General features: G+C 45.3%; 1 protein-coding gene across 5 annotated transcripts in view; it reads left to right on the top strand.

Moving 5' to 3' along the window:
- Positions 1–23695, top strand: part of FRMD4A (FERM domain containing 4A) — a 382867-nt gene that overhangs the window by 175426 nt on the left and 183746 nt on the right. Inside the window, exon 1 of one of the 5 annotated variants that reach the window (XM_054813270.1) lies at positions 15326–15484. The exons of the other annotated variants lie outside the window; for them this stretch is intronic. Within the exon in view, the coding sequence (XP_054669245.1) occupies positions 15326–15484 (159 nt within the window). Of the gene's footprint in view, positions 1–15325; positions 15485–23695 lie in introns of those variants that run through there. 5 annotated transcript variants of the gene reach the window in all.

Genomic DNA, 23695 nt, shown 5'->3' with positions numbered 1-23695 from the left:
CTTAATTTCTTGATCAATCTTTTCATCCATTTAGATCAGGTTACTGTAAGTTTATGAAAAAAACCCCAACAAACCCACACACCAAAAAAGCCACCCCAAAACAGTGGATGAGCAACAAACTTAGCCTTCATAGAGCTTTTCCATTTTCACTCTTGGAACATCTTTGGTCCAGACCAGGCACCAGCATAAGGCTGGTTAAACACCAGCAGTTACTTCAGTGAATCTCACAAGCAGCAGGACCCCTCTAACCAGCCTGACAGAAATCATGAAAGGCTGTTCTGACTAAAAGGCAATCTGTTCTGTAGATAGTCACACGGTTTCTATTTTGCTGATTGACAAAGTTCGGAAAGTTGGATTTAGATTTCAAACATGCTTCCAAACTTCTGGTCAAACTTTCTGTATGAGCTTAGCTTATTTCCTGGTGAAGTATATATTACCCTCATTGTCTCAATCATTTCTAATGCCTTCAAAGAAATGGTGACTTTACATTTTACCAGCAGATGGATATGAGTGATTCTTATGCTTTAATTTTTTTCTTGTTGGGACCAAACTCTCCAAATTGCACAGGCAAGGAGTGCAATTAGTGTCCACTTCCCAGAGATGCCACATGAAAAGCTTTTGAAAAGATAATGGGCTGCAAATGATGCGATTTAGTCACCCGCACACACTCTACAATCCAGCTGTACTTCTGGAATATATTTAGAAGGTGTAATTATGGTGGTGAACGCTTTGAAATATATGAGCAAGTTTCTTAACTGAGGCTGAAATTCATTTTAGTTTGCAGCACTCCCTCTATAAAAGCCACCAAGTCTTGATGGGGTGGGACCATGGATATTTATTTTCTCTCCAGGTTTTGCATCATCATAAATTAGGTAAACTCGGTGTGAAACAATAGCTAAGGACAGATAACCTGCAATTAATGTTGCTGCACTAAGCATCTGCCCTTTGGATATCTACGCACAGAACAACTACCATTTGACTGTTTTACAATTTTAGATCAGAATAGAAATCACTGCAAGAGTGAACCAAATTGACCTTGACTCAAAAGTTTCTGCCACAGGGAGTTTCCACCCTGCCAACTCCCAACAGATGAGTGATGGGATGAGATGTGTTTTGTGTTTTGGAGAAACTCATTTAAGAGAGATTAAAGGTAGTGGTTTATGTTCTTGCTAGTGTGTATTATTTCCCGTGTCAGCTGCATTCCACTTGTACCTTCAGCCAGCCTCCATTTATAAGTTTGTCATGCAACTGTAATAATTTTTACTACCTTTTTAGACCTCTTCAGTAGTCAAAGAAGAAGAGAGAGTAATGTGTATCTTCTGGTGGCAACGCATCCTCATATCTTCAAAGACAATTTAGGATGGGATGAATTGGCCTCTGTGTTGACATCCATCTTCCATTAACTGCAGAGTAAGCAAATGCCTTTCTAGTTAGAGGCGATAAACACAGACTGCCATGTCTGCACTGCATGCTTACTCCTGGAGACCAGATCCAGATGGAGCATCCAGGGTAGCCCAGCTCAGATGTGAACATCCCCACAACAGAGGTGTGACCCCATGACTGTATGTTCACTAGCTCTGCACATGGCCCTGTGAATCTTTGGTTTATCAGCCCAGGGTTCGCCCTTGTCCCTGCAGTACCACCTCCAATAGTTGTGGGACTTGTGGGAGAAATTGTCTGTCCTTGGAGGGAAGTTCTAGGGGAGCATGTGCACTGCAAAACAGATGGGTTGCACCCCCTTTTAGAGAACATATAAATCAATTTCACAGCCAGAAAAGCCACCGAGGTCATTCATGCTGGAACTACTGTACGTTTTTCACAGCTTTTCCTGTGTGGAAGATCAAATGAGCAAGAGTTGGCTCTGTGTCATTGTTCCTCTAGTCAAGGCTTGCAAGTACAGTGCAAGCCTGCATGCTAACAAAAAGGGTGCCTCTTGCAATATAGTTATTGATTTTGCAGCAAACTGGCTGGCTACCATTCTCTTTACTGAAAGGTGTCAATGCCCATCCTTCTGGTGGCCCTGCCCTCATAGCCTTGGTGTGGTCTGCTGCTCCTTTAGATCAGGCTGGAAAACTGTAGTGTAACATGATGTCTTTGGAGTCAGAGCCAGGCAGAAGGTTCTGCTTCCTTATCACTGTGGATTGCCACATCATCGCATAAGTCCCAGCAAAACAAAAACTTGTGTCACAAAAGCAGCAACACATGCTCTTGTCCACCATATGGATGGCTCCACCAGACGTAAAGGAGGTGCCAAGCAGCAGGGTTCTGGACTCCAGCGCCCTCTCTGCATCCTTGAGATAGTGTTTGCAGAAGTAGTTGTTGAATTTTAGGAGCCTATGTGTTTGAGGTTTTTTTGGGGAACTCATGGTGCTCGGCATTTCTCTCGGAGACGTGTTCAGAGACCCTGAGGGAATGTGTGAGCCTGCTCTGAAGGACAATGCCATGGACATCTTCTGGGTTGGTCTTCCACATTTACATGCTTGCAGGCTTGAGATAAGGGCAACAGAAGTAGATCGTTGAAAATGCACAGTGTGGCTTTATGACCGATGGCTTGATAAAATGCCAGATATGTCACTTGAGTACCAGGCAGCTGGGGACATAGGAAAGGGACTGCATCCTGTATTTGCACCCTCTCCAAATGCCTTTCTTTCGTTGCAGGATAGATATAATCTGACATTCAAAGCAATATGTGTCTCATATCAGCTTCTCTGCATAAATGCCTGTATTTACTGCATCTGAAAGGGATGCTGAGATTTGGCTGGGCGACAGCACTGTGAGGTGCTCAGAGGAAGAGCACAGGATCAGTGCGCTCCCCTGATCAGTGCAATCCATGAGAAATTACCGCTTTCCAGAGAGGAGAAAGCCGATGTCCTTTTCCTCCTCCACTGTATTCCAAAAAAGCTCTCCAACATCTTGCTTTTATTAATCCTTTTGCTGTACATTCAGTAGACATGGTATGTCTCTAGCCACAAGGCTTTTCTTGCATTGGTTGTAATATTATCCATGATGCTTTGGAGCATCTTAGGAAGCTAAATGAGGATGGCAACAAGTGACTTTCTTTCAGTCTTCCCTTAATCAATCTTAACGCATCAGCAGACAGCAGGGAGGAGGAGGAGGAAGGTAAAAACCCCCCAGGTAGTTTGTCCTCATTAAAGGTCTAGATTTTCACAGAAAACCAAGAAAACTGAGTTGCAAATGTTGCACAGACTCTCCTTGCCTCAGAGCTAAGCTCAAAGCTGTTACTGTTGCCTGAGGGCAGAGCCTGGAATTCCCAATTTTTGAAACTACCATCCAAGAAAATCTGTCAAGGCTAATATGATGGATGGGCTATTGCAAGAGGGAACCTTGGCAATCCTAGGTCACAATTTAAAATGATTCCTTACAATACATCGGGCTTTACATATTACAAAGGCTCTGCAGTCATTGATCCTCTCCAGACCTCTGCACGACCCAGCCAGAGCTGTCATTCTCACTTGGCAGCCAGGATGCTTTCAGGGTAAAAGCCAAGGCGAACTGGCTACACCGTGAAAATCTGTTTGTGTTTGAAGCAGGATCAAACTTCAGGGCTCCCGTTAGCTGGAAGTGCACATCCACACCCCCTTCCTCCCTCTCCAGCATCTCTCCACCCAACCCATGTTTGCAAACCACACAAGGGACTAGGAGGAGGCTTTCTAATTTTCATAATTTCCACTCTGAAATGTTGGAAAGCTTCCTTTTTCCATCCTGGACTTTGCTGTAATGCAGCCATCGTGTATCCTCCTGTAAACTTTCAAATGCACCAATAGTGGCTGTTTCCTCCAGATGAAAAAGGGTTTGCTTCAGTTACAGCAAGTGGGAACCCGGCCAAGAAGAGTCATAAAACTAGAGGACGTTGATTTTTAAAAGCACAGTTATGTTAGTGCATTCCAACACATCCAGTCAGTCACCGGAGAGCAGTTAAAGTGGCCTTGGGGCCAACCTCCAGCTTCTGGAGGATGGTGTCAGGGGAAGGATAATCAGACTGATGCCAGCAGATGATCTAGCCCCTTGTCCTCACAACTGATCACAGCAGACTGTACGGTGCTGGCCAGACTCTGGATTGCAGCAGGATTTTGAAAACTTTTCATTTCTGAGCTTTGTTTTATACTAATCCACAGATGTTGTTAAACGCTCTAGACTGGAAGGGAAATTGCTGAAAGATTCAGGACAAGGGTGTAGGCAGCATGAATGTTTTCCTGCAAAGGCCAAGAGATGCTGTGAGGTCTCTGAACATCCCTTACAGACCCCAATACTGGTGTTTTCTCTGAAGTCAGCACCTTACCTTCCCCAGGAGTCCTCTATTTAAGGGTCTGAAGGTGAAAGGACCCCATCTTGCACAAGTCCATGGGACCTGATGAGATGCATCCATGGGTCCAGAGGGAACTGGTGGATGAAGTTGCTAAGCCACTGTCCATCATATTTGAGAAGCTGTGGCAGTCCGGTGAAGTTCCCACTGATTGGAAAAGGGGAAACATAACCCCCATTTTTAAAAAGGGAAAAAAGGAAGACCTGGGGAACTACAGGCCGCTCAGTCTTATCTCTGTGCCTGGCAAGATCATGGAGCAGATCCTCCTGGAAACTAAGCTCATGCACATGGAAAATAAGGAGGTGATTGATGACAGCCAACATGGCTTCACTAAGGGCAAACTGTGCCTGACAAATTTGGTGGCCTTCTATGATGAGGTTACAGTGTTGGTGGATAAGGGAAGAGCAACTGACATCATCTACCTGGACTTGTAGACATTTGACACTGTCCTGCATAATGTCCTTGTCTCTAAATTGGAGAGTCATGGATCTGATGGATGGACCACTCAGTGGACAAGGAATTGGCTGGATGGTCGCACTCAAAGAGTTGCGGTCACAAGGGTGGTGAGGCACTGGCACAGGTTGCCCAGAGAAGCTGTGGATGCCCCCTCCCTGGAAGTGTTCAAGGCCAGGCTGGATGGGGCTTTGGGCAACCTGGGCTAGTGGAGGGTGTCCCTGCCCATGGCAGGGGGTTGGAACTAGATGATCTTTGAGGTCCCTTCCAACCCAAACCATTCTGTGATTCTATGATTCGATGATCTTGGAGGGAAGGGAGTGAAACATTTCTGAAAGCTGGCACATTTTAGAGAAACTCCAGATGAAAACCCACAAATACAGATACCCATAATCACTTGAGGACAGATCAGGGATCTTCTGCAGCCCAGGATATGTACCATCACACTCTTGCACACAGGCCGTCTCCCATAAGGTCATTGTTTTGCAAGGAGAGACTGCAGGACTGGCCTCAAATTCCCCAGGCACTGGCCTCTGAGAAGCCCTTCGTTGTTTGTGTTTCGTAACAATTGCCCATCAGGGAGGCACTGACCATCTCTGCCTCCTAGCTCCTAGCTTGCAAAGCCAAGAAATACCAGCATGAAAATGTCCACGTTCTCTTATCCTGGAATGAACCGACCACGTCCGGTCAGACAGGGACAGAGCCCAGAATACCATCTATGTGGGCTTTTCTTTCCCATGACAGTTTCCCAGTCAGAGCTTGAGTAAACATGAGGTCATCACCAATTTATAATTGCTGAGATTTATGTCTCTCCCAATCAATTTTTACAGAAGCAGCAATATGCTTTCATTCTTGCTATTCTGCCCATATCTTAATCACTCTTCTGACAAAACCAAATACCCTATTTTGAAATCAAACAGATTCACAGAGGGTGTTCCCTGCCAAGGCAGCGATTCTTGTCTGACTGGACCACTGTCCTGAACAGTGTTGATTTTGGTGGGCTTCAGACATAAATCTTCCCAAAGACCATTTCTCTCACTGCACAGAATAAGAGGCCTATTGTTACAGCTACAATGCATTTGGGACATGTCTCTGTTGCACTTTAGACCAAGGCAGCCACTTAACGGGTCTATTCATATCACTGAGTACCATGTTTCATCTCCTTTTCATGATGGAGCAGAGTGGTCCCAGGCACCATACCTGGAGAAGATGAGGGTGGTGGGATTGATATTCTCTGGGCCCTCTTTTTGGCTGAGCACTGGCTTGGAGGAGTGTTTATACCAAAGCCTAGGCAAAAGGAACAGGTTGCCTGGAGAGGCTGTGGAGTCTCCTTTTCTGGAGATATTCAAAACCCTCCTGGACCTGATCCTGTGCAACATCCTCTAGGTGATCCTGCTCTAGCAGGGGGAGTTGGACTAGGTGATCTCCAAAGGTCCCTTCCAACCCCTACCATTCTGTGATTCTGTGAAAAGCACCATGATGGAAATGTGCAGTCATTTATGCTCCTCCTGAATCCAGCAATAACCCAAATGAGGTCAGTCAGGACCAACTTCATCTTGAAGTGCCTGGTTCACACAGACTGACACCTCAGTTCTATGACTTTGCAAGGTTGTGGCATGGCTTTGTCAGCTGATGCCTGTCCATGACAAGGCTGAACCCCAGTTCTTATCCCTACTGCCAGGGCCCTTCAGAGGTTGTTCTTCAACCCATGTGTGCATGGGTCATTAAGGGCAATGGACCACGTGCTGCCAGTACTTGTCTGTGGGGTGAAGGCAGTTGTGCAGGGACCAAGAACAGCTCACCATACTAAACAGAGATGGAGTGGGACATGAATTAGGGCAACATAACACCAAGAGTCATGGCTGCAGATCAGAAGACCTTCAGTCCCATGTGAGCTTCATGTCTGGGTAGAGCTTGTGCTGTGACTGAATTGCATCTGGAGCTGCACGGGGTGTGGGCTGTGTGGGACCTACAGGAGAGGGCATAGCATGGCATTTCAGGCTGACACAGAGGGCTGTCACATATGGCCTGGTGGGAACTGCCCAGAAGAAATGAAGGCAATATTGCATGTGGTTCAAAGAGAATTGCATGGATAGAATTATACAGCCTTAAGCAATGAAGTGAGTTTATTTCAACCACATAAAGCTATTCAACTTGTGAACAACATTAGCTGGGTTTTGATCACTCTTTTTTTCCAAGCTACTGTGGCGCTTGGGCAGAACTTCCAAGTTCATCATTCTCTTAAAAGTTCCTATATTTATTTTTCTTAGACTTGAGACTTCTTTTATTAAAAAAAAAAAAAAAAAAACAAAACAAACCAAAAAACAGAAAGAAAGAAAATCTGCCATATCCTTCAGCTGTAAATGATTTTATCGTTCTTGGCTTTGTGTGATCTGAATATTTTCTTGTTCTCTTGCTTTGCAGCTGTGACCTACTTAATTACAAGCAGGAAACAAACCCCAGAATCATTAGACATTCTGCCTGGCTTGAAGAAGTGGAAAAAAAATAAAAATCTTGTGTTGTTAAATACTAGGATGTCCTTCTTAATAACAGGAAGTCAAGCTCCAGATAGCAACAGTGAACATTTGAATTCTTTGTGCATCAAGATAAGGACAGCAAAGAGCTTATGGGTTTCATCTTTTATGGAATGGATGTTTTGGGGGCAGGGGAAATGACAACCACTTCTATCAGCCAAAATGAGAATGAGTCATATATTTCTAAATCAAGAGTGTAAATCCTCTTTAACTTCTGAACAGCTTCAGTCTGCTGTCCCTAGCAACAATGGAGTGAGTGACTTGCTGCTTCGATCTGGCAGCTTTCAATCCATTTTCTCCTCTTTTCAGGAGGTATGTGCAAATGACCCAGACAGTGAGCTTGGATTCCACACTCCAAATCATCAGGTTGGAAGGCAGAGCGTGGGGGAGTTTGATTAATTGCACTCCACCTCTGCAGATGGAGTCTGGGCTACTATTTATATCTCCTGAAACTCAGGACCCCCTCTGGATATGCTGGTGGGTATGTGGGTGTAATAGAAGCTACAGAAAACAGCCAGAGAAAGGGAAATCCAGCACTGACAGCCTCTGTGACTGGCTTTCCTACACAGGCACTTCAGTTCTCTTGTCCCAGTTTATCCGCAGCTCTGGTAGCAGCTCAAAAATACAAATTTCCCAAAGCACCACGAGGCAATAGAAGCTGATGTTTGTACAGGGTTTTAAGCTGAGCAGCAACAGAAGTGCAAGTTATCATCTTCTGTCAACTGTGCATGCATTATCACTGTAGATGGCATGGATCCAGCGCTGTCCTACAACGCAAATGGAGATTTTTCCATTAGCAAAACCCACAGGGGTCTGTGTTTCGGGAGCAAATGAGGTGAAGGTCAACTCTTATGCTCTACTGAGAAGGTCTAACTGGTCCCAGCTGGGGAGATGTCTCAGCGTGAAGATCTGCTTCAGTACAGTAATCCCCCTACATTGACTCCTGAGTTTCCCATCTGCAGATTAATTGTGCTGTGGCAATAGAAATAACCAAACTGCCCCACGTGAGCCAGTCCCAGTGAAGATATCATGAATGAGTGTGTGAGTGTGTGAATGCAGTTTGTTCTGTGGTGTTAACAGCTCAGCATGGCTTGCTCTGGGATTTCAGTATCCCAGAGCCAACTGAGCCATCACCTTCCTCCACAGCACCCTCTCTACGTGCATTTAGCACTGCCTGGATGCATACAGTGCTACTCCCACAGGGAACATACATACACATAACCAATCTTCACTTCAGGGCGCATTTATTCACCCATAGTTATGCCCATTTTGATAGTGTAGGAGCTTTCAACACAGAGGGTACATTATTGATCTGAGATATTGTAAGTATTTCTGCTTTTTGCTGCATAACTCTTGTGGGCTATGACGAGTTGGCTCTCTAGCAGGCTGAACACATATTTATTTTTTAATGTAAAACAGCTCCCCTGAGATGTCATAGCATCTGACAAATGTCAGTGAATTAATCTACTGAGGAAATGGAGACCCATAAAGTTATGTGACTCGTCTAATGTTGCTCAGGAAACTGCTGAGTTTTCTAGAATAGTACCAGATGCCTCCTAATTTCTACTCTGAAGGTTATATTTGACCTGCTTATATTATATCTTTCCTCTCTGTCCAGTGACTATCACATCCTTACCAGCCAGACCACTATTTATTTGTAGTGGTCATTTATCAGGAGCTTCAGAATTCTATGATTCTGTGAAATTAAATATATGGGCTTTAACTTAGGCAGGAACAGGCTTTCCAATCCATAAGCAAGATCAAACATGAGAAATCTGGACCACTGATTTTCTAAAATATGTTCCCTTTGCCCTCCTCCTTTTCAATGAAATGCTCAGCTCTTGTCTGTGAACAGAAAGGACTTTGTATTGGTCATTGAATGCAGTGAGTGTTACCACTGGGTCTGAATCAGACAGACTACTTAAATATATCTGCAGGATAAGTTGTAGGAACAAGTTCTGCTGCAATGGGCCATTTGTGCTGTACGTAGGCTTGTTTTGCATAGACAGCAAGGCTGCATTTCATTAAATTATCCATCTTTGCCATAGGGCAAAACTGCAGACTGGCTTTTTCTGAGCCACCAGATTTGTCCTCTCTCCCAAGCAAATAGTGCCAGTTTAGAGACACCTGCAACGTGATGCAATGTGTCCTCCAAATCACAGCTCACAGCCAAGGTCATTGACTTTTGACAGCTTGGCCATCATCTTCTGATAAGGGGTGTGAAGCACAAGTGAAATGTATAATTCAAAATGATGTCAACACAGGGTATTGGGGAACCAAACACAGGTTTGTCTCAGGTTCGTATTGCTTCACCCCTGAACCTTGCTGGAGGCTATTTTAGACACAGGCGAATAACGTGGAAGCAAAAGCTGCTGGATGTGCTTTACATTGTTCCATGTTCATACCTGCCTCCTAAGCAGGCTGTGATTTTTTTTTCTGTTTTCTTCTGGCCAAAAATAATTCTCCTGAGCATTTCTGCACATAATACCAGAGAGCAGCATGATGCTAAACCTTGTGGTGACGGGCATGTGCAAGCGCGTGCTGCTTTGATTGGATGCCCTGGTCACAGGACGTTACAGTCCCCAGCGGGATCAGAGTTAATCATAAGCTTGGGTTTCCAAAGTGAATAATCGTATTTAAGATCTCACCATTCACTTTCTGCGGCTGTTCTACACTATTTACTTAATACGTTGTCCTGACCTACATCCCCTCCTGCAGACTCATTCACCGCAATGTTCGCAGAGAAAGAGGATTGAATAGCAAATCTCTGCACAATCTCTTTCACGTTTCTGCGTAGTAGAAGTGAAATCACTTTAGCTGCTGGAATATTAGGGACAAGTACGAGCCCAGCTTTATAGGATTCACCTACTTTTAAACCTTGTTAAATTGCTAATGCTGCTTACTTTAGGAAATGAAATGCGTATGATTTGCGGATATGACATACTCTCCTGTGTCAGTCAATAAAAAGCCCTCTAAAGGGAGGACACGTACAGCCTTACGCAGAAGGAGCTGCTGTTCGCATAACGATAATACTTAGCACTACCAGAGCACTTCACATTTCCAAAGAGCTTTAGAAATGTTATGATCAAGGTGGATGACTGGAATAGTAAATTTTCATTCAGTTATTACTGTGAAGCAGCAGTTCATTTCATTATGGAACATTTTAGGCCATATGGACTCGTCAGAACATCTTGAGGAAATTGGCCAGGATTTCTGACTCGTGATGTTTGTCCTAAAATGTAACCAGCGGAGAAGTCTTTGGTTTCTTGCATTTTCTCTGCAGGAGTGTTGTAGGGTTGCCAGTGGTGGCAGACCAGGGGGCTGAGGGGTGTTTGTATTTGTGGTTTTGGTACTGTGTGATGGGTGAGAGCTAGAAGGTAACTGAAGCGGTGCAGGCACGGCCATCACATTTGCATGGGGAAGCAGATCTTTGGGGAGATATTTCCAAGTACAGCTTCTTGACATACAGCTCCAGAGAGGTGAGATAGGGGTGTCTGTGCCTCCTCTTCAAGTCTGCAAAGGTTCAGGCATGATCATTGTCCAGGTCTTGTGGCCCAGCCAGACTGAGGTCATGATCTTTTAGCAATCCAAAATTATTACAGGGTCAGCAGACCCTTAGTCAATCAAAGCTCTCAGAAGACGCAGTCTGGACTTCCATACTTTATTTCATTCTCTTTTTAAACTCAGGTGAGTTTTCTTTGCCTAGAACATATGTATTGTATAATATAGCCTTCAAAGTCTGAGGATTTGCTTCTTCAACTCAAATGCCATTTCTTGCTTCTTTTAAAACCCTTCTCTCAAACCTTTCCTTATATGAACAAAGTACAAAAGCTCCCGGACGTGCAGAAACCCTCCATTGTCCCTTTTTGGGTGGCAGTGAGACCACTTGTCAGGGAAAAGACAGAGAAGACCATATGGGTCGGCATGAGGGACAAGACCACCTTGGTTGGGATGGGAATAGGGCACTCAGAGGCTCAGGTTCTCAAGTGGATTTGGTGCCCAATGTCCATTTTGAAATCTTCACAGAGTTTGTGGTTCAGTGCAGTTACAGGAGGGATGTCACTTCTGTAAGTCCCCACCGAGGCCCCTGGCTCTGTGTGGGCACATGTGAAGGAAGAGGACAGTTCCTTCTCTGTGTGTTTGATCACTTGGTTGTGGGTCATCTCTAACTCTTGCCATCATATCAGCCACGAAAATGATGTGTCATTAAGGCACAAGGAGGAAAATGCAACTAGTTAAACATCTCGGAAACATCTCCAACATAGGAAAGCAAGAAGCTGCAACATGAAAGGGAACTTTAGACACAAAGATCTAACAACATTAATCCTCTTAACAATATAGAGAAATAAAGATCAAAAAGGGTAATGGATTTGAAACAAGACCTAAAAGACCACATTGGGCTGGAGCTGCAGGGACTGTTGGGGCCATATGTTGAGCAGAAGCAGGATGTTTCTGGTACGTCTACAGCAAGCTCAAAGGAAACCGCCCTCCACCCGGCACGTCTGTCTTTCAACGCGCCCAAATACATCCACACCCATCGGAAAGTTGTGGGTAGAGATTTACTCGAGAGCGTGCTGGAAAGAGATGCTGAACTTCTCTTTCCGTGGCCAGAATATACAATCTGCCTAAAGGCAAAACACGGACCTGTCTGTCGAGCCCCCAGTGCAGGCAGCGTCTACCCTCAGCAGTGCACGGCACTGATTTGCAGGGTCTGTGGTGAGGAGCAGCTGGGTTGGGTTGGGAAGTCCACCCCCAGCCTTCAAGCCTCAGTGACAGCCCCATGAAACAACACAGCAGTCCAAAGGGTTTGGGGCTTTTTTTTTTTTCTTTTTTTCCATGGGAAGTAAGGAGCTATTTTTACACCCTAGTAACAGCCTTTGGACTGTCAGTAAAACGTGGGAGGTTTCATAGTGAATGTTTGCCTGACATTTTCGCAGAAACAGCGGGAAATAATCAGCGCATAATTAGAAAGGCTGCGTTGAAAAGACCTGCAAATGTCTGTAGATCTATGTAGAGTGCAAAGGGCTTTTTTTTTTTCCTAATTGACTTTAGTGAATGTGAAGCTCAACATGTTTTGTAGAAATGTAAGATGATTTTACAGAAATTACTGAAAGTGTACACCAGCAGAAGAGCCAAGTTGCTGATTCTTGATATTTTTTTCTCTGCCATTCCCTGTAGCAATGACCTCTTCTGGCCTTTTTGAATAAGTGGGAGCACCTTCTGTGGCGTGTCCCTGGAAAAGAGCACCTTTGGTGGTGTATCCCCCGTTTCTGGAGGGGATGGTCTGCCTTTGCCTGAGAAACATCCGTGGTTGCAATTCCCTCGGAAGCTGCGAGGTGGGACGGGTAATCTGTATTCAGACAGCTTTTACCCCCTCAAAAATAGTATGTGTCTAATCAGCAGGAAAACCTCTGCAGGAAACCAAACAATCTGCTCTAATCATGAAGGTAAATCTACACACTGAAATGCTCACTGGGCCTCCTATAGACTCAAGTGACTCCTAAGGAGACTGCTCCAGTCTATCAGTTAAATATATACGTAGGGGAACTGTTCTCAGAAAGTCTGATTATGTCATCAGCTGAGTGAAAAGGCTTCTTCAGAGCTGCCCTCATCTGTTGAGTAATTACTGAGTTGGGACGGGGGGGCCAAGAGTCTCCTTCCGAGCATACGGAAAGACTAGATGCACATGTGGAGGAGCTAATTTTAAAACTGCAGCATATCCTCCATTTCCCCTCTTCTCCCCCTTTGCAGAATACCAAAGGGGTTAGATCACATCCCAGAGCAATCACTTGCTATGGTTTCTTTCCCCCCCTCTGTTTTCCTTTATCAAACACATTTCTTTCTTTTCCTCTCTTGTGCTCCCAGGCAGAGATCTTATACACCAGGCTGTAGCCTGGAGCAAATATTGTCTAGTCAAGTCAAATAAAAAAAAATACCTTTCCTCCAAATGAGGCTTTATAATGGAGATGTTCCTGGTGCCTTGTCTACATCGCTGCTAATGGAGGCAGTGTGTTACCTAGTTTACAGGCAGGTAAAGAAATCACCGAGAGATGATGTGCATAGCAGCAAAGGCTGGATGCTAAGCAAACGGTAAGGCAGGGTGAGAGAGAGGAGGAAAGAAAACTACACTTTGCAGAATGAATAGCTTTTAACAAGTTTGAAGGAAATATTATTATGATTTTATTACTATATTTTATGATGCCACTCTAAAACCGATGTCCTGAAGAAGCAATTAGGCTGAGAATATGAATTTTGCAGCTGTATTTTCCTGGCCCTCCACGTGCCCTGTCAACGAGCTGATGAGCATCCTTGCGCCATTATCATGATGCACTGATCGCTTCGTGTCCTCCTGTCCTCAAAGATCAAGTTATGGATGGGGTCAGGGTGGGACAGACCTGCAGAAAACCAACCAGAGATGAATATTCCTGCTCCTTCCCCATCCAGGGAGTTGAACCAGAGAAGACATCGAGGCTTTTGGGAAATGATGGCTTCTCAGCTCTGCTAAACCAGCAGCTTTAGGGGCTCAGTGTGTGCAGGTCCTTTATGATTTCAGCTCAAAGTGGGGTTGTCCTGTCTACCGCTATAAAAAGTGGTTCCTCGGAAGTGCCTCCATGTAGGCACTCCCCAGCTGACTCCCATCTGCTCCCTCCAAGTCCTGTTGCCTTTTTGTGCACATTCCTCTGAAGGGAGAATGAAATGAGTGAAAAATAGCTCTTACAGACAGCTGTCTCCAAGGGTTTGCACTGTGCTTTTGGTAAAAATACTTCCACATCAGTTTTCCCACCTGGTTATTAAAATTTAGCACGTAGGTAGAAGGAGCACCCATGGGATTTAGTCGGAAAAGCTGTTGCAATTTAACTGCATGGATTTTGTGGTTATTTAACTGATCTGCAAAACGCTTGTGTTCATAATGATGACTGCTCACCAGACCAGTTCCCTCAGCCCACCTCATCATAGATGTTGACATCATTGAAATCTCCACCCAGGCAAGCTGCCCTTGCAGGGAAACAGGCAGGGAACTGATCTCTTCTCAACACCTATTTTAGGAAGGGATGCCAGAAGTGAATGTTTGTGTCCGTAGACTAAAAAGGGTGGTTTGGCATCCAGCTCAGATGGAGAGAACTGTATTGCATTCTCCTGGGCGTGTTCAGAGGAGACCCACCCTCATGAATGCACGCTCAGCAAGGGTTAAGAATATGTCCCCACCATCTGAATCAGACTGATTGTAAATGGGCATTATTTAATCCGTGCAGCTTTCCAAGACATCATCCCTTGGGTAAATAAGGTGTTTTGCAGACTGTTGCATAAGTCTCATATAAAGACTAAGTACCCTTCCGAGTCCAAAACATATAGAGGCTTCAGAACAGACAGTTGGGTGGAAAAAAGAGTAGGGTGTAACTGTGCATTGGCTAGTCAATATATGAAACAAAAGGATGAAACATTGCATGTGGCAAAGCTGTCTTCTCAGCTGTTCTTTGGGAGTGTTTGAAAGAGTTAAGCCCAATACTGGAATGTCTTGGGAATGTTGGCAGAGGGAGAGCGAGCGGTTTTTTCCTCCCTCTGGATGGAGTCCCAGGACTGAGCTTGCAAAGTGATGACTTTGGATCTGAGTTTGCTTCTTGGTTCTGCAGCGGAGAGCTGGGAAGTGATGCAGTGTAACCAAGAAGCCCTTTGCGAGGGATGTGCAATTGCTTTCCTAAGTGAGGAGAGGTATTTTTACCTCTTCCCTGCTCATCCCTGGGTGCAGCAGAACTCGCTTTGAGAAGATACAGAGAGAGAAACCACATCCTGAAGGGCGTGTGCGAAGGGAGAAAGACACATCCCCAAACAGTTTATTTTGGCTGCTGTTTTTTGTTGTCGGGTTTGGTTTGGTGGTTTGGTGTTGGTTTTTTTTCCTTTCTTTTTCTTCTCCTCTTTTGATGGAAATTGCAGTGACTTTTTAACCTTGCAGTTCATAAGGCGTCTTGGGATTAGCTGATCACGGAGTTCGGGGTGTTTCACGCGGGGACCTGGCATGGCTGCTGTGCTCTTTGGCTTTGAGGATCTGCTCTACAGCTGGGACAGCCTGGTGTGGAGCCTGACATCCCGGGCTCTGAGGACTTGCCGCTTTGGAAACCTGAGGGTCCTGCAGCTCATGCTGAAGCCATGGTGCATTTCCAGAGCCGTTTATCAGGTAGGGTTACAAAACACCAGGCCAGACCCTCAAACCCCAGTGCTGCAGAGGGGAGACCCCCTGGGGAGTCACACAGGGTCCTGTATCGTTCCTACCGACCGTTACGAGTCCCACCGCAGGCAGGGGAGGTCTGGGAGGAGAAACGCAGGTTTTGAGGATGGTGGTGGGGTTTCCCGCGGCTGAACACAGGTCTAAACTCTCCTTCCCACAGAGCAGAGGGGAATAAGTGAATGCAAATTAAGGCTCAGTCTGCTATATCCCCTTTCCTTGAGCTTTATACTCATAAGTACAGCCAGCCTTAGCTGTGCTGCATCCTCAAGCTGTCGCTGCAGCTGCACGAGAATAATTTATAACTTACCTGGAGGAAAGAACACCTACGGACACGTAACCTGTAGAAAATGGGCAAATGTGGTGGTTTTTAAACTGCAGTAGCACTAGCTATCCCTATTTGACTTGTGCAATGCCTTCTGACTGTTTAGTCTTGCAAAGTCAGAATCGTCTGATTGTCTAAAACTTTTGTTTTACTTGGTGTGTGTTTTATGTAATACAGAGACATTTGGGGCTTGGTTGAGTGGCTTCTCTGTAAAGGTACGCTAACTGCTTGCAGCTTGAGGTATAACAAAACAGCTCTAATAAACTGTCTGTGTTTCTGAGACTGGCTAAACTGGGTTAAATCTGAACATCACAGCAAAGGCACTAGAACTTGATGCCTCTTTGAATAGCAACTCATTCCAGTCTGTAGGTGAATCCAAGCTGTAATGACGCTGTAAACCAACTAGTATCCAGCTTGTCTGGTTTTTCTATTAGCCTTAGACAACTGAGAATAGACATTTATTCTTCTGTAGGGACAAATCTATTACAATATTTATCACCTTCAGAGGTCTGGCTAATGCAGGACGTTGGATTGACTGATCTGTGTTTGCATTCAGAAAAGGCATTTTCTGCTACTCCCATTTGCTTGGTATTTTGCTTTTCCTGTGCTTTGGAAGTCTCCATGTGTGAAGCCAAGTTATACAGAAGAAGCCAGATTAAAAGCCTGTAGAATTTGTGTGTGTTGCTTAGAGGGAGACCAGGGCAAGGTTCTTAGCAATTTCAGCAAACTTTGAACCAGCTTCAAATCATGCTCTGGTTTCTGCAGACTTCAGGAATAGATTTTATGGCCTTCTTTGGAGTTGAGTAGGCACAGGCAGTGTGTTTATTTTAAGTATTTGTTTGTTCTAGAAGATGCCTGCAGCCAATAACACAAACCCGTTACCCAGAAGGAACTCTCATCCCAACTGATTGCCCTGGTGGCCCCAGGGCACGGCTTTGACACCCCCATGAGATGTACCATAGTGATGGCTCCAAGTGAACCTGGCTTGCGCTTGGTCCTGTCTGGTGTGAACCTGCAGGTCAGTCTGTGCAGAGGCTGCCTATGGTGTGGGGTTACCCCATCCGCTCTCTGCAGCTTGTTTCAGGAGCCTGAACCTGAAGCAAATTAGTACATGTGGAGTTGGAGAAGGGGAGGGAAAACAAGAGCACTGAATGCTGAAGCCCCTTTTTAACCTCCACCCATGTAAAACCATCCTCAGAAACTAAGGAATAACCATTAGGTGCGTCCATATTCAGACTACAAATAACCTATCCCAGCCTATACACTGTGCATCAGGGGATGCCACTGCCTGTGATAACTCCCAAGATCAGTGACATTTTAACAACTTTTCTCTGTTGCGAGCACTGAGCACATGCACAAGTGCACTTTTTCCATTACAACATGGACACATCTTCAGCCATCCACCATGGCATTATACCACGTTCTTGGCATGTTATCCCCCTTTGCTAGAGTCGCCAGGGAAATGGTACTGGCAAAGGTGCCTCCTTTCCCATCTAAACGAGCATCAACGCAGCCTGACAGTCGCAGGGCAGGATGGACTTGAATAGTTGTCCGATTCTCAGACAGAATCAGTGAACATCTGCAAAAGCTCAGTAAAAATTATGTCACTTTATTTGTCAATGCCCATGAGCTTCCAGTTCTTTGGAGAGGACTCGAAATGGTGGGTCAGGTACCAGAAGAGTCGCTGCTGGGTGGAGGATTGCTTGGGAAAGTCATCTCATAGCTCATCACCGCAGAGAGCCAGCAGCAGTGGTATTATTAGTGGCCAGCATGAGCTAATAGCTACCTCTACACTTCTGTATATTAATCCTAACAGCATTTCCTCCAGTAGCCAGCATCCTCCAATTCAAATGTTGATGGAGTATTTTAGTAGAATATTGCTTGGACAGAAAGCCTGACAGTTTAATCACTTCCCAGAGACAGAAACTTCTTCCTCTGTTTATTATTTAGAAGAACAAATAAGCTCTTGACCATGTTAGTTTTTGTTGCTGCTATATATTAATCCCTATTGCTACTGCCTCTTGAGAGCAAAGCAGACCAGCTGTAGGACCTCTGCATGCTACCAGAACCGAAAAAGCCTTAAAAAGAAACATTAGTCAACTTTGTGAAATTAAGCAAAACTTTTTCATACTCCAGAAAGTTTGCTTTATTATTTTTTTTTCTTTGAGTTAATCACATTCCAGTGCATCTGTGCTTCTGGAGCCATTTGTTGGCTCAGCCTTGCTGAGACTGACTTGGGGGTACCGCAGCAGTGTACCACACAGCCGGGTTCCTGGCTGAGCGCGACCCACGCTGCTGTGCACACATCGCTGGGCAGAACTCAGGTCCTCCTTTGCACCACCAACCAAGAACATGGCTGCTCAGGTATGAAACCAGCTTGGAGAATTTTTTGGTATCCTCTCCCTAGACTGTTGTCTCCACCACACAAACCCTGAAAAATATCCATGGGTTTGGTAACTCCCTTCCACTGTCCCATCTACAAAATATATAAAAACAAAGCTAATACTGTACAGAGGGTACGGTCCAGATTTACTGCCAATGCAACAGGCGATGGGTTCTTGAAAAGAAAGAGCACTCCAGGCATCAACATGTTCAGTGTAATTCTCCTTATTTCTGACAAGTGAGACTTTGTTTTCTTGGCTCTCAGGAAATCAGTGGCAATGCGTTAGCAGAGGTAGATGGAATAGCAATTTTGGGGTGATGCTGGTTGTGGTGGTCAGGATGGGTTCCTGACCACTTGAGATTTCAGTCTTCAAATCCAAACTGACACAGCAATCGGAAGTCTGGGCTTGTTCAGGTTGTGCTCTGAGCAGTAGTTGTTATAAAATAGATTAAAACAATCAAAATTTTTTTCTTTGTTCTTGGACTCCAAGCTGGATATGACTTTCAGAGATGCTGAGTAACTCCATTTCTCATTGTTTTGACATGATGCTGTGGTACTCACAACATCCAAGAACTAGAGGTTTTGGGCACCCTGAAGCAAGGTACTATCATCTGTCTCAGACTGCATTTCTCTTCCTGGCAAGTAAATCCTCCTGCAAGTCTGCTGCGATTCCCAGGGATGCATTTGACTGCACAGTCTGAACAAACCACTTGCCTTGCTCTGTTTTCAGTGGGCTAATATTCACCAGTTGCTATATTTTAATTGTGATGAACACTTGCTATATTTCATGTTTTGTGATCCACCATGTGGCTGGCTGACTGCATGATCAAACGGATTTGAAAAAGGAGATTAACAAATAATAAACTTCCAATTAAGTCAGTTGGTTGTGCGAGATGCCACAGAGCTGTCGGGTGAATTTTTACCAATGCCCGGAAGATGTCTGACTGCTTTGACCTTCTAAAAAATGGCCCCATGAACTAACACAGTGCCTGCTTTTGCGGAAATACATTTCAAGAAGTGCTGGGGGAGGGCTGGTTTATTATGGGATAGGCAGTCAGTTCTGCATTTTAACATCCTGAAGATATTTCACTATTTATTTAATCTCCAAATCCATCAACAAGTGTTTTAGTTTCCTGGCTATGTCTGTGCAGTGTCAAAGAACATTAGGCAGGCCAGGACTACATCTTCACTAAAAATGTGTTTATGTGTCTGTCTGTTTAAAATCCCACCAACTGCTTCTACCAAGTCGGAGGCAGATCGCTGGACGCAGAGCAGTCTCTCGAGGAGCTGTAATACCAATCATCAGACATTTAATTCCTTACACACTGTACACAGTAGTGCCGTGTATTTTTTACACACTGCTTCTGATCCTCCAAGTACTTGGAAAGGCGGTTAAGTAACATCATGCCTGTTTTACTGCTGTAGAAACTGAGGCAGAGATGGACAAAATTACTGACTTCAGGCTATAGACACAAGCGCAGACTTGTCTTCAGTACCACACTGCTCCCTATATATCCAGTTATAGGTAATGGCATTAAGGAAGGTGGTGGGCTGTAGAATTCAGGGACTGGATGTTAACCTAAAATGAGGAAGAGAAGAGAGCTTTTGCCATGCTAGCAGGAGGATAAAGGCCCAAGGAGCAATAGCAGGAACAAATGCAGAAGCCAAGGTCCTGTAATGAGGGAAGGATATCTGGGGACTCTGGGCACCCTCAGCCCTGGGAGGGAGGTTGCTGCTGCTGTAGAAACCCACAGCTCCTGCAAGGCAGAATTAAGTCACAGATCCCAGCTCGCTAACTGGTTTCCAGCTGTGGCAATTACCCATGAATCCTGGCCCCTTAGTACTAAGGATGTTTTTGCAGTACTTTAACTCCCTGTCACCCCTCTCGGGTCAGAGCTGGCAGGTATTGCAGCCCAGAAGCTGTTCTTTCAGCTACGTAAACGCAGAGGTACTCAGCCATGTGAGCCTCCAAACCATGTCCTCCTTGGGCCTGATGTTCAGCTACTTCATTCCTATTATTTTCCAGATCCTGAAATTTTATTTTGCCTTGGGAGAATGCATCTCAGGTGTGCTTCCTACACAGTGCCTGCTGCTGACAACCGGCTGCTAATGGGTTTTCACCCAGCTGCCATGGGCACTGGGGACTTGGGCTTTGGGGCTTCTCCTCCTTTCACGTGGGGGATTGCTAGCATCCTGCTGGGCATTGCATCAATAAAGGGACAGGCTGTTATCTACCTCACAACAGGCTCTGAGACATCCCTACAACCCCTGTACCTATCGGGAATGCAGTCTTCCCCCTCATAAAGGAGCAATTTGGGAAATCCATTCTTGCTTCAGTATCATTCCTCACCCTGCTTGCCTTGAAGACATCTTATTATGCCTAAGCACAGTTAGGGATTCAGGAACAAAAGCAGCATTTTGCAAGACTGCCCTGCTGCTGTAAAAGGCTGTGCAAATCAATGTTGGGCAAGAGGGAGGAAGGAAAGGGCTGAAATGTTAAACACATCATTTCAGATTGGTAAAACTTCCAGGTTTTGATTTATAGCTTCATCACCAAGTAGATTAATGTGGAATTCAAACACAACCAGCTCTTTGCTTTCCTTTCAGGCCTGATATATTAGCATTTCCCATTAATCTAGTTAGCTGTAGCATGATGAAGGCTGAGGAAACGAGGATTAGGTGTGTGGGAGTGTTGGGTGAGCAGGAGAAAAGAGCTAACAAAATTCACTTTAGCTAACTAGCTCAAGTAGAGAGCATGGGACATCATCCAGGTCTCAGGTTGTAGCTGAAGGTGTTTCTGACTCCCTCAAAGTCAGCGAACCCAGATCCTTTCTCTTCTGGTTTTGGACAGAGGGCTTTTCAGTCAGGTTTTTGATTTTCTACTCATAAGCACAACAGTGGACATGGGTACCGGTGTCACCCGTAGACCTGCGCTCGCAGGGCTCTTTGCTGGTGGCTGCTCTGTTCTTGAAGGCACTGTGATGCTCTGGGGCAGCTGGCTTTCAGGAGGCTTTGGGACCCCCTAAAGCCATCCCATGAGGTATCGTAAATGGATCTGGCCCCTCCCAGCTTTCAGCTTGCCTAATTTACACTTTTAGTGGGAGGTAACTGTGACTTTTTTCCCCAGCACTCTTTGCTGAGCTAGTCTGCAGGCTCTGGAGCTGCCCTGGAGACTTCTCAAACTTTATTGCTACATATTTAAGCATTTATGAGACTTGAATTGCTTCCCTTAAAAAAACCCAAAAAGCAACCACAGCAACCGACATGAATCGCAAAAAAAAAGAGGAAAAGAACCCTCCACCCAAAAGCCCCAGAGCTGCAGAAAGGGCTAATGAGCCTCACATGTTTCCGAAAGCCGCTCGGGAGATTTTGACTTGCAGAGTTTCTCACCCTATCTTTGTTACAGGCAGAAGCAAAGAGGGTTAGACAGGCAGGGGAGGGGAGAGAAAACACAAACATTAAAAATTCATCTTTGCCAGAAAACATATCCAAACAGACAGAGGGAAAAAAAAAATAATCAGCCTGTGGAGGAACCCCAAGCCATTTCTACTCAAGGCATCTATGGAGAAAGCACAAGAGTTGTTCAATAAATTCCCATCCCCAGGTATTTTTACAACACATTGTAAAATTGCCCTCAGCATTTGATATAGGCTTCCTCTGCCCCCTTTCTAGGGCTGGCAAGGGCCAGGGCAGTCTGGTAGGATCCATGCCGCTGCCACCAGTCCCACTGTAGCCCCACGGAGCATTGGTGTCGGTGAAGAGGAGGTCAAAATGTTAACAGTGCAAAATATCCAGCTAGATATGAGTGCTTATCCAAATGCATGCCAAATCAGCCTGCCCAGGGCTGGTCTCCATCCCATGCTGTGTCAGGCGAGAGGGCAGTAACAGTCTGCTCCAGGTAAAGCTAGAGGGCTACCTGGGATGTCTTGCCCATGTCCAAGGGTTCAAGGCAAAATGTCATGGTGGAGCTCACCAGAGGAGCACAAAGGGCTTACACGCCTGGGAAGTTTGGGGCGATAACCCTTTTGCCTCCTTGACAAACACCTCGACAGCTTGTGGGTCTCATTTCTCCTTCCACTGCCCCAAGGGAGCTGTGGGTCAAGCCAAGAGGCACAGGGGTTTCCTGGAGGGCAGGGACAGGCACCAGAGGTTTTCTGGGCAATGGTTGAACCTGAACCATTAAATCAACTTGGGGGTCGCTGTCCCACTGATCACAAAAGCTAACATGGAGCTGCACCAGGCTGGGGCTTGCACTCACCGATTATTTGCAAAGACAACATTGCAGTGCTTTCCATGGGCTGTAGCAAATTGTCTGGTTCTGCTAGAAAATGAGGTAGACTTTAAACCCACATTGACCCTCCTGTCTGTCTTTACATGAACTTTTAGGGATGGTAGGAGGAGATTGAGTGGTCAAGTCTCATGACTTAGCTTTCTTTCATTCAAGAAATACAGCAGCCTCTTAAAAGGGGAGACATTACTTGGCATTGTTGAACTCCTGTGTGGACTTTTCCAACCTGCCTCCTTGTAAGAAATATTCAATCGCTAGTAGTAGTCTGTTCATGAGAGAGGACTTTGGCTGCCCCCATTACGAACATGGGCAAAGTCTTTCATGGTGTTAATTCTAGCCCACTAATAAATGGATTAGGATTGCCAATGCAGTTTATACAGGCCACGGGCCAAGGAGCAAACACAAGCAATGCTGAATTATTTCTAGCCTGGGATAGATTTGAATCTGTCCCAAAGCTGAGGTCTCTTGAAGTCCACCACCAGCGACTTGGGCGTTCCTGCCCCGTCTTTGCTTTTGGCTGCATGGGATGAAAACTGTGCTCTCCAGAAGGAGTACAGACCATCTCAACTGAGGCAATCCCTAGCAGCTCACCCTGCTTATAACAGAAATACACCCACCAGCAAGGCAAGGGAAATACTGTTTGATCCCCTGGGTTTGCAGAAGCCAGGTCTCACCTGCTGTTTCCTAGGCTTAGCTATTTTCTGCTCAGTGTCTTGAAACATGAGATGGGATACATCTCATGTTCCTTTAGTTATCAAAATTTAGGCATTTCATCTATGCTCTTTCCTTCCAAGATGGGGGTCTTGGTACAAGTCACTGTCTAGAGATGCCTACCCCTTTGTGCTGAAACCAGAAAGAGCTAAGATCACTAAACCCAACTAGATGCCAAAGTATTTAACACCCACAGTCTTGTGAGGTAGAGACCAGTTACATTGTTCTGATTAAATATATGTCATCCAAGGACCAGGTTCTAAAGTCAGAAATGCTGGAAGCCCCCCGGAAGGTAGGCAGCCATCAGGACAGAGTGCTCAGCAACCTTGCCGCTCGAGTCATCCAGTTTCAGCTGCTGCAGTTGATACAACATGCTCTGTAATGGGACAGGCCCTCAGGAACCTGCTTTTGGTAAAGATCTTTGCCTTCCCCAGAGAGACATTTGTGAACAATTCA

This window comes from Grus americana, chromosome 1 (assembly GCF_028858705.1).
Source record: "Grus americana isolate bGruAme1 chromosome 1, bGruAme1.mat, whole genome shotgun sequence".
NCBI classification, from domain to species: Eukaryota; Metazoa; Chordata; class Aves; order Gruiformes; family Gruidae; genus Grus; species Grus americana.
The sequence above is the reverse complement of the archived record's forward strand: the minus strand, read 5'-3'. Positions and strand labels throughout refer to the sequence as shown.